General features: G+C 39.0%; 1 protein-coding gene across 1 annotated transcript in view; it reads right to left on the minus strand.

Moving 5' to 3' along the window:
* SNX7 (sorting nexin 7) overlaps window positions 1-7,821 on the minus strand; it is a 101,715-nt gene extending 93,894 nt beyond the window's left edge. The window contains exon 1 of the mRNA XM_037826566.1: window positions 7,475-7,821. Within this exon, the coding sequence (XP_037682494.1) occupies window positions 7,475-7,714 (240 nt within the window). The 5' untranslated portion in view covers window positions 7,715-7,821. The remainder of the gene's footprint in view (window positions 1-7,474) is intronic.
* Between the last annotated feature and the right edge of the window lie 3,180 nt (window positions 7,822-11,001).

Raw genomic sequence — 11,001 nt, forward strand, 5'->3', positions numbered from 1 at the left:
AGATTTGTTGCTCAGCCAGAGATTTTTAAGGATCTGTGTGGTCTTACTCTGACTATTCATGAGCATCAGCCAATTGGAGATTATTAATCATGACTAATGCATTTCAATTTATCTGTTATGCTTGGGTAATCTCTTACACAGTAGAAAAATTTCCTATTTGTATTTAATTCTCAATAGAAAAAGAAATCATTTTCTTTATTCAGAAAGGTTCAATGCACCACTTGTTTATAACTTTCCCACAAAACCAATATGGTAGATGGTGTGATTATCCCAATGATCCCTTGTCTCCCTAGGAAAGGATTATACATACTTGTCCGTTGCAAGGTGATCTTTAGTGCCTCGCAAGAAAAAGGGCTCCCATCCCAATGGGTTTGACCAGTATGATTTGCTTTGGACAACAGCATGTGTCTGAACAGAAGTATCTGGAACCATTGCCTGTTTCCACCAATGCTCATGTCCTTTTCTCTTGGCCACAGGAAAGATATATCCCACGTAGCGGTTATTCCTTTAGTCTCAATTCCAAAATGAAGAAGAGGTGGAACAGACTCACAGCCTGGAGCAGAACTGCAGCTCAGTCACAGAGAACAGGTACATGAGCAAGAAATAAATCTTTGTTGTAGGTAAGTCACTGAGATCTTGAGGTTGTTAGTACTACAGCATAACCTAGCAAAAGCTGATGAAGATATCATTGGGATGTTCATTTACACTTAAAAATATATATGCATGTACACACACACACAACTTTCTCAGGGTTAGCAGAGGGGAACAAATTAGGGACTTTTTTTTTTCCAATTCTGAAGATTCATATATGAAATTTGCCATTTGTTTTTGGTCATAAATAATAAGGCTTTCATCTTAATTCTAAATAAAATTTCTACTCTTAATATTTCATTTTAAATGCTTAAGCTCTGTTTTCCATTTTAAAATAAAAACTTATTTCAAAAAGTTTTCCCATGATTAAAAAATCACAAAATCACAACAAAAATGAACCTCAAAACATCATGCAAAATGAAAGAAACCAGACACAAAAGGCTACCTATTGTATGATTCCATTTATATGAAATGTAATGAAAAGGCAAATCTGCAGAGACATTAGTAGAGTAGTGGTTACCTATGGCTAGGAGTGGGAATGAGGACTAATTGTAAATGGGCATGGGGGATCTTATTGGAGTATGAAAATGTTCTAAATCTTGATTGCAGTGTTGGCTGTACAACTTGGTAAATTTACTTTAACAAATCATTGAATAATTCATCTGAAATGGGTGAATTTTATGATATGTAAATTATACCTTAAAAAGTTTTTTTTAAAAAGAGCATTTCATATAAAAGCAAATCTGGAAGTTAAAAAAAATAATAAAATTGAATTTGAACTCTAAAAACTATCTGTTTATCCTTCTGTTTTGCCCTGCATGTGTTGACTGACCTATTTTACCTCAGTATTTACCTAATAATTTTGATTGTCTGACTATATCGTTTTTTATTAAAATTGAAGCTGACAGTTATCCAGCATGACTAATATAGGCAGTGTCCAAATTAGTCAAATCAAACAAACAAAATATTTTAAGCACATAACTTTCAACTGTTTATTGAGAAAGCTTTAAAATGCATCCTTAAAGTAAGTAACTGAATGTTTACTTTAACTTCTAGTGTTATATCCTCTTTGGAAAGTACAGGATATAAACAAATACGTACATAAATAAAATAAAGTTTAAATACTGTAAAAGCATTACTCCTGAAACTGTGCTTCCTTTTATCACACTAGTCACTTGTAAAACTGTTGTAAGCTGTCAGTTTTAGAGTTGGGCTAGACATTCCTATCCAGAACTGTAAGGATACAAAGATGAAACTCTACCTGTAAAACTCAATGGAAGAAAGTATGCTTTTCAGCATACGTTAATTCAAATCTGGAGACTTTGGCATCATATTTCCCAAATATTTACAAAATATTTGTCATTATTTTCTCCATTGCCCTTGACCAATGAATACATAAAGTACCATTGTCTCTGAATAATGGAACTACATTTCTTTTTCCTATAGGTTCCCATGGGAATTTTTTTCTTTTGTCTATGTAATATTTACCCCCTTTCCAAACATAATGTTAGCTACAGTTCTTGCTAGTATCTGTCCCTTTCTGCATCCGCCTTTCCAGCCTTGCAATGTATGCTTGCATTCCTTTTTAGCCAGAGTTGGTTTCCATTGCTTGCAACCAAGGTCTCTGACTGAGACAGGTGCTAATAGCCTAAAGAGATTTATTTTTCCAATTAAAAAAAGATTCCTAAATGACTCCCTTGGGTTTTTTGGTGTTTTGTATTTATTCCTTTTAATGCAATCTAAATGGGTTTTGCCCAGGATTGAGGCTAAACACAGCTCTGTGTCATCCCAGCAATAACATTTATTCACCAATCGATTAAAACCGTTTCGTTTTAATTCTATTTGGTTTAGTATCCTCATAGGAAAGACCAATATAATACAAACTGATTATAATAAAAATACCATTGGCAAATTACTGTCTTAATTGGGTCTACACATATGAAAACAGCCACAGTCCATGTCATTCATTACTGTATTTATTCCATAAATATTTAGAGTTCCTACTCTCTCTACCTTCAAAGAATTTAATCTATTGGAGATAAACCAGCAATAAAGGTTTTAGAAAAGAGAAAGGAATAACTATAAGGCAAAATGTATAAAGTATTATAAGAATCTAAACACTACATGGGGAGCACAGATTAGGAACAAGTTAATTCCAGTTAGGGAATGAAAAAGCTCTTAGAGAAGAGGTAGATTTACATTGGGTGATTATTAATGAATGGTTTTTTGTTTTGTTAACCCAGCAATAACTACACAGAAGTAGAAAAATATAGAATAATTTCAAATAGTTGCAGGTAGACCAACCTAGATCAGAGCTTTTCAAATTGCAAGGTGCATACAAATCACTGGCGAATCCTGTTAAAATACAGATTCTGATGCATTGAGTTTGGAGTGGGGTCTAAGAAGCTGCAATTCTAACAAGCTTACAGGCAATGCAATTGATTCATAGACACATTTTGAGTAGTAAGGCTTCAGAGGAGAAAGATAATGAGGGAGAAGACAGGAGAGCCACAATGCACCTAATCACCAAGAACCTTGAACGGCAAAATGTGACAAGATCCCAGGCTCCATTTCAACACAGCATCCAATGAATAACAAAGCAATGGCATCCACAGGTGAGATAACATCCCTTTGCCATTTTCTGACAAATATTATCAATTCTCCTTTAAAGTACAGAGTGTGGAATGGAACTACAGAAGTGGTATGAACAATTCAGATTATAGTGAATACTTTATATGACCTTGAAAATATGGTTATTTGTTTAGATTCAATATCATGTTACTTGCATCTATTGACACTTAAGTAAACCAAAAACCACAAGGAATATTTGTACATAAAATGCTCCTGTATCAGGTCTCCCCACACTTACTGTACCATGTACTATGCTGGTGGTTATTCTTCATTTTCATATCCCCAACTCTCACCTACCTATGCTCTGTGCCCTATGAGGCTGACCCTTGTGGATGACATCACTAGAGCAGGTCGTCCTGTGAGAGGCATGGGCAGGAGGAGAGGAAAAGAGGAACTGCACTTCCTGCTGCCTCTCTGGTTTGGCACCTTATTTCTGGCAGTAGCTACGTCCTTTTATAAATACAACTCCTGTGGAAGTGGCCCCTTCTCCACAGTTCCAGCTCTCACTGGGTCCCAGCAACACTATTTGCTTCCCTTGTTCCTTTAGAGTCAGGGGTGGAAATGGCTTTTTGCTATTGCAAATCTCTGAGTGCCTCAATATCCCTTGTTTGTTTCTTAACTACGCTCACATTTCTGTAAATAGTCCTGGTATTAAACCCTCCTCATTTAAACCACCGGAGAGAATTCTGATTCTTATCAGGGCCATAACTGATACTGGCACACAATAGGAATGAAACAGAAACAGTTCAGAGAATGAATCTGAAAAATTAATAAACAGACCTCCAATGTCTTCCTCTAAATAGTTGATAAAATTGTTGAATAATTCAATTATGTCCCTCCATCACTATGTTGAATTTCCAGATTGACAGCAATCCAATATGCATAGGACCTGGATGTCTAAACAATCGCAACATATTACTCATTCAACAATAACCTTTCCCACAAAAATACAAGTGATTCGTTCAAAATCCTGCTCAAATAAACATGTTCTTTGTTATACTTCTATAACATAAAAACAATCTTAGTCCTCCATCATTACAGAACATGTTAGCTTCTATTGATATCTCTTTTCAAAGTGTTGATAAAATAGTAAATAATTTTCATTCCATGGTTTTGCTGGAGACTGAAATTAAGGTAACTTCCAGAACTTCCTTTTCACATTATTCTCAAAAAGAAAATTTACCTGCCCCTAGTTGTTTGGGTACCATACCTACATTCCACGATTTCTCAAAGATCACTAGTGGTGTTAAGGACCATTACATTTGCAAGTTCCCTACTTATCCTAGATGATATATATCTCATTGTAAGGTCCTGAATACTTTTAAAAGGGACACTAAAAAGAGCTATCATTAAGTGAGTACTTGATAAACATCTCAATGCTTTCTTGTGTGATCTCTTCCCATATGCTATGTTGCAATTGCTATGTTTCTTCTACACATTACAGTATGTAATAAAAATAAAAGCAATTTATTTTATTTTTAATATATTATTCTTCCCCCAAAAGGTTTTTTTTCCTTTAAATGTAGAGAAATTGGCCCTTTTTCTCTAGTCAAATTATTTACATACCTTTTCATTTTGGCCTAGCTGTCCTAATACTATTCTTACAATTTATATCTTTTCTCCTTGTTCCTTTTTTTTTTTTTGTATCATTGATTATGTTCTCCTATCTTCCAACATTTAGACCTGTTTTTTAAATTAACTCAAAAGAGTATCTTCTGCCTTCCCAGTGATGTCTTTAGATTTGACATCATTTTCTCCTCAGTGGATTATTTAAAAACTCAGAACAATACTTTTGTTTGTTTTACTTTCCAACCCTCTTGATTTATATTACCATTTACAGTTTCAGTCACATCTTCCCACCTAGCATGTAAGATTGTGATAGCAAGAACTGAACCTCATATTTCTTTCTTTCCAAAGAACACTTAGCATTGTGCCTTACACAAAATTATTGTATGTATTTGCATGTACTTGTATTGTGGGAAGAAAAGGAATAATAATAATAAGTCAAAATTCCTAGTCTTAAAAGCTTATCATTAGGAAAGACAAGCATATATACACAAATAATATAAGGAAATAAAGGGACTACAAATGTGTATGTAAACTAAATATGATAGCATCCAATTTCAAAGTACTAAAGGATAACAATGGTATAATTCATAAGTAATTGTTATATACCATCCTATGGTAGGCTGAGTGGAAGAATTCCATAGGAACAGACTAGAAAGGGAGCAGTGCAAACAGAAGGCCAAATGGAGGGGACATTTTAAAATTTGGCTGTCAAACTGTGGATAATGCTAGAAAATTTCAACTTACTGAAATGTAAGCATGTAGCTAATCTGAAAATATTCCAAATATTCTTTTCAGACTTTAACCAACATTTTATCTTTACTTTAATCTATGTACCCAATTTCTACAGAAGTGGTTCTGAACTTTTTTCTAAGTATCCTACACGTATAGTCATATAACACTAACTAACAAGAAGGTGGGCCAGGTCGTATGGGCCTGAAGTCTACACAATTTGAAGGGCCCCTTTTAAAAAAAATACAAAATTAGGTGAAAAAGCAATTTTTTGTTTAATTTAGAATGAGAAAATAAATATTGCTGACTGGAGTCATGAAGATCTAGATTCTTTTCTTCTGAGATAGCTTTAGGCAATTTACCAGAAAAGCTTACTTAGAAATATTTGATTGCAACCTATCATTCCCTTCCCACCTAAAACATCTACGACTCCCAGCAACTCCCAACACTTTCAGAGGGGTAAGCAAATGAACAGCTCTAAAGTTTAAATCTGATTAGCTTCACATTAGATCCAGCCTTGAAAACAGAGATCAGTAGAACAGTGATTCTTACAAAGACACCAGGACACGTAGAATCTGGGTAAAGAGAAACACATGACAACTTTAAACAGTCCCAGATGAGTGTGAAAATAATTGCCCCTCCTTCCCCAATGTTGGAACTTTGACAATGCATATCCATAACCCAATATTCATAGGCTAATAATGTCTTAGAAGGCAATGTAAAGAAAGAAATGATAGTAAATAATCAACCAGCCAATCGCTCTTGATCTGAACATAAAGTATGTATAAAGCACGTGGAGAAAAAAAAATTTTTTTTTTTACAACTGAATATAAAGTAAATTGAAAGGTCAAATAACTTTACCAAGAACACAAAACTTTGACACTCTTTCTGAATATCTAGAATACAACTGGTCCTACCATTTCATTTAAGCCTAAGAAAAAGGATTTTCACATATTCTTCTGTGGGGTCAGAGTATGCTTCACTTTCTAAGCTTAGTTCACTCTCCCAGAATAAAACAGTAGTTGGTTTACCTAACACTTCAAAGTGACATTTAACCATTGCACAGGGTTCTTGGTAATTAACACAACGTTTTGATCTCAACTCAAGTCATTCACCAGCAGAAACTTGAGAAACTGGAGTAGCATTCAACCATCCGGTAAGAAAGGTATTTTGCTTTTCCAAAACCTTTCCGGAAATTACAACCATCAGACTACAAACACCAAAAGTCGATGACTAACCCCGCGGGAGTCAATTCCCCTCCAACTATAACATCAAGCTAAGAGAGGCCTTTAGTCCGTGATTCCCGGTGAAAGGGAAAAAACGAAAGCAGATGACTGTGGGTTGGGTGGCACAAGCCACCATCTGAAAAAAATCCCTAGCTCTGCAGTGACGGGGCTTCCTGATGGATACAGGGACAGTTTTCTCCCGTTGAGAGGATTTCTTTCACTTATTCCTACTGGACTTGATTCTCACCTGGGATGCTACCCAAGTCTCAAATCCACAACTAACAACACTAAATCGAGAGCAATTTCCCTAAACTCAGATTCTCTGTCCCCAGAGTTCGGGGCTGGCCGCACCCGAAATGAAGCTGGCTGGGGCGGGGACAGTTTCGAGCCACCCGCCTCCCGGGTCCTAAGGAGATGTCAGCGTAGGAGGAGAAGGGGGAAAAATCACAACTTTGCAAACTGCACGAAGCAGTGGCCCAGCAGAGGGGAAGGTCAAAGTGCGGAAAAGGGAACAGCTGAGATTTCAGGGCCGCTCCGGGACGCAGTACCGGGTGCTCCGAGAGCTCGCAGGCGGGTTACGGGCAGGAGCGGGAGACCCCACCCACCTCCAGCTCAGAGCCTCGGTTAAGAGAGGGCGAACCGGCGGAAGGCACTGGAGGAGCGGTGGCAACTCCCAGAGTTGACTTGGGAACTTTCCCGGGACGCGTGGTCGCCGCCGCCACCCTCACCTTACTGAACACCTCCAGGTCGTCCTCGTCTTCGTCCAGATCCAGCACCTCAGCCTGCAGCAGGGCTGACGAGCCGCTGCTGCCCGAGAGGGGGGCGGTGCCCCCCGGACTTTCCCCGCCGGCGCCCCCAGCCGGGAGACCCGAAGAGTGCGGCAGAGATGCCCGGCGCTCGCCCTCCATCCCGAGAGTGCGCGCCGGGCCGGCCGCCGCCGCCAGCCCGGCTCCCCCGAGCGTGCCCATTGGCTCCCGCGCATCCCGCGCCTCCCCGGCCGGCCCCGCTCCAGCCCCTCGCCCGCTGCGCAGACGCGGAACTGTCGGGACCCGCGCCGACCCGGGTAGGGCCGCCGTGAGGCCTGGGGACGTCCCAGTCTGGCCGAGGGCCTGCTGCCGGCGGAGTGGGCGGGTTTTCGCACTGCGGCCGGGGTGGGGAAGGGGACGGTCCGCCTTGGAGGAAAGGGGATCTTGAAGGTAGGAGGTGAGCGTCCTTGCATTGACCTGGCACAGGGACCGCGGAGCCAGGGTTTCCGCTTGGGGCGGAAATCTAGGAAAAAGCGACGGAGCGAACAATTTTGGGGGAGCCATAGCGGGCTTGGAAGGCAGCCCACTCATCACCAAGAGAAAAAACGAGTCCTGTATTTCCTGTATTTAATGGTTGCCTTTCCTCGTGGTTGTGATTATTTGAGTCCTTCTTTACCAAATCTAATGCAAAAATAAAAAACCGAAAAGCTTATCTGTTTCGTAATCGATTTTTGACCCAGTGACCAGATTGTGTGGTCATTTCACTGTCGATCCATGGAAGTTGAGATGTAAAAGCTATTTTCAGCCACTTTACTCCTGGAAGTCTTCCTGAAGTTAATGAGCAAGAATGTCACTAAGAGTCAAAGACAGCCCTCAATATTTCTACCAAGAAATAGTGCAATGCTGTAATTATTTAGCTGTTCACTTCCTATTATATATTTTTAAAAAGCAAATTCCAAATTAATTGAATGCAAATTAATGGAAATTGAATGCAAGTTGATATATTTTTAACTTATTTACTCCCCTCAAGCCCCACTTTTCCCATTGTCCCCCACCCTAGAAAGAATATGTAAGAAGTTTGGACATAGCCAGGGAGGAGGGCAGGTCAGATCTGATTTCTGAAATTTCTCTTGCCAAGATATTCAGCCTAATATTTAAAGATTTTAACTTTTAAAAATAGTGAAAGAAATATGTGGAATGTTCTATTTGGGGAAGGAGTTTCTCTATTTCTGATTAGAGGACAAGGCCACAATAATATGTTCCTCTTAACCATTCAAATGTACCTCACATTGGTTTCAGTGCATCTACCCACCTCTCCAGTCAGACTGCTTTTGCTGCCCCATGAACATTGAAAGTTCTATATTTTATGGTTCCTGTACCCAAAATGCCATCTCCTGCAGTCCTTCGTGAATTAGCTATATATGGTCCCATCTCTTTCAGAAAGATTTTCCAAATTGCACAATCTGTACCACCCACTTGAACATTTAACTTTATTCCATCTCATAGATTGTATTTGTTTCATTTATGTCTTATTATCCTTAGTAACCTAACACTATTAGGTCAGGGATCACATTATGTATTAATAAAGCACAGTGTCACCTGTAATCACATCAAAGGTTCTGCTAAGATCTGTAAGGAATAAAGTTATTAAAAGGCTTTATTTTTTCCTCTAAGCTCTTCTGACTAGTGAGGGAAGTTCAAGGTTTTTAAATTTCAAGATGAACCAAGAAATTAAGGATATGGAGTAAATCACAAAATTGCCAAGAAACATAGAGAGCAGGATCAGAAAATTGGCAGTATGAACCAGGGTTACTCAGCTTGTATCACAGCCAAACCATGCCACAGGACCCACAGTGTGGACACTACTACCACCACTGCTGCATACTGGATGCCACGCCTCTTCCACAGACTGCCATTGGGACTAACATCCCTGCATTCGAGGCTGCCACTCATATTGCCAGAGCTGCCTCTGAGAACTGCCACTGCTATTGCTGCCATAAAAATCCCCCACAGTCCTACTTCTCTGTGTTAATAGTTCTAGTTTCAAAACCCTCGATGGGTATGTCTGCTTGGCCCACTTGGCCAAGTCCCACTACAATTCCTAAGGCAAAGAATTTTCTAAACATAGAAAGGAGGTCAGCCAAAAAAAAAAAAAGAAGGAAAGAAGGAGGGCGGAAGGGAGGAAGAGAGGGAGGAAGTCGTAATTTGCAGGCTTCTAGGACAAAAATACCACCCAATGGATTGGCTTAAACAACAGGAATTTATGGGTTCATAGTTTCACAGGCCAGAAGTCCAAATCAAGGCATTGGCTAGATGGTTTGCTTCGTCCCAGGGTTGGTAGAATTCTAGCTGACTGGGATTCTTTGCTTTGTGGGCACATGATAACATCCTCCCCTTTCTCTTCTGGGTTCTGCTGACTTCTGGCTTCCAGCTCCTACCTGTGATTTTCTCTATGTCTGAATTCCTTATAAAGGACTCCAGTAATCCAGATTAAAGCCCACCCTCATTTGGGCCACACCTTAACTAAAATAACGTCTTCAAGAGATATTTAAAATGGGTTCACACCTATAGGAATGTGGATTAAGAATAAGAACATGTCTAAATTGTATTCATAATTCAATTAACCACAGAAGGGAAGAAAGAAAAATTCCCTACTATAATACACCCTTTTAGCTGCCCAACATCAGCATTGCCTTTCTTTACAAACCTACTGTTTCCCCCCACTCCTGCTGAATACAGCTCAGATATGCCTCAAGTGCCAGGGAAAATAGTCCCCAGATCTCCAAAGGAAGAAAACTCCAGACCTGCTCATTACTGAAGAGAGCTCCAGGTCTAATATGACTATTCCCCCTTAGTCCTGCTGCAATCTTGTCTTGATATTTTGCAACTTTTGACTAAATTTGTTAAGTTAATCACCAATGACTTGCAGTGCATGCTTGCTCAGCAGCATGAGAAACCCTAAATTGCCAAATAGCAGTCTGAATTGCCCTTTAAATGGAATTATCTCTGGATTCTTTGGTGGAAGAATTCTTCCCTGCCTGGGTACTAAAGCATAATCCAAAACCTTAGGTACAGGTATATAGTGAGAAACACTCCACCCTGTCTGTCTCTGTTTCCTTGGCTACTGATTAGAGAAGAAATAGTATCATATATTAGTTTTCATTCATGTGTATTAGCATATACATCATGTCAAAAAGCTCCCCCTCCCCAAAAATTTACAGGTGGAATCTCCTGAGACCATAAATGTCTTTTATGTAAACATTTTTATTATGAAATATATAAACAGAAAATTGACAACTTTCAAAATATTATTTAACAAGTAGTTATAGAGCAATTTCAAAAAATGTTACGGGTTACAGAACCACCGTTTCAGTTATTTCCTTCTAGCTGGTCTAATACTCTAGAGACTGAAAAATATATATCTTTATTTATATAAAGATTCAGTATTCATAATCCTTTGTTAAATCCTATCTTACCTGTTGCTACCCCCTCTCTCATTTGATCACTTT

Source organism: Choloepus didactylus, chromosome 2 (genome assembly GCF_015220235.1).
Source record: "Choloepus didactylus isolate mChoDid1 chromosome 2, mChoDid1.pri, whole genome shotgun sequence".
In the NCBI taxonomy this organism is placed as follows: domain Eukaryota; kingdom Metazoa; phylum Chordata; class Mammalia; order Pilosa; family Megalonychidae; genus Choloepus; species Choloepus didactylus.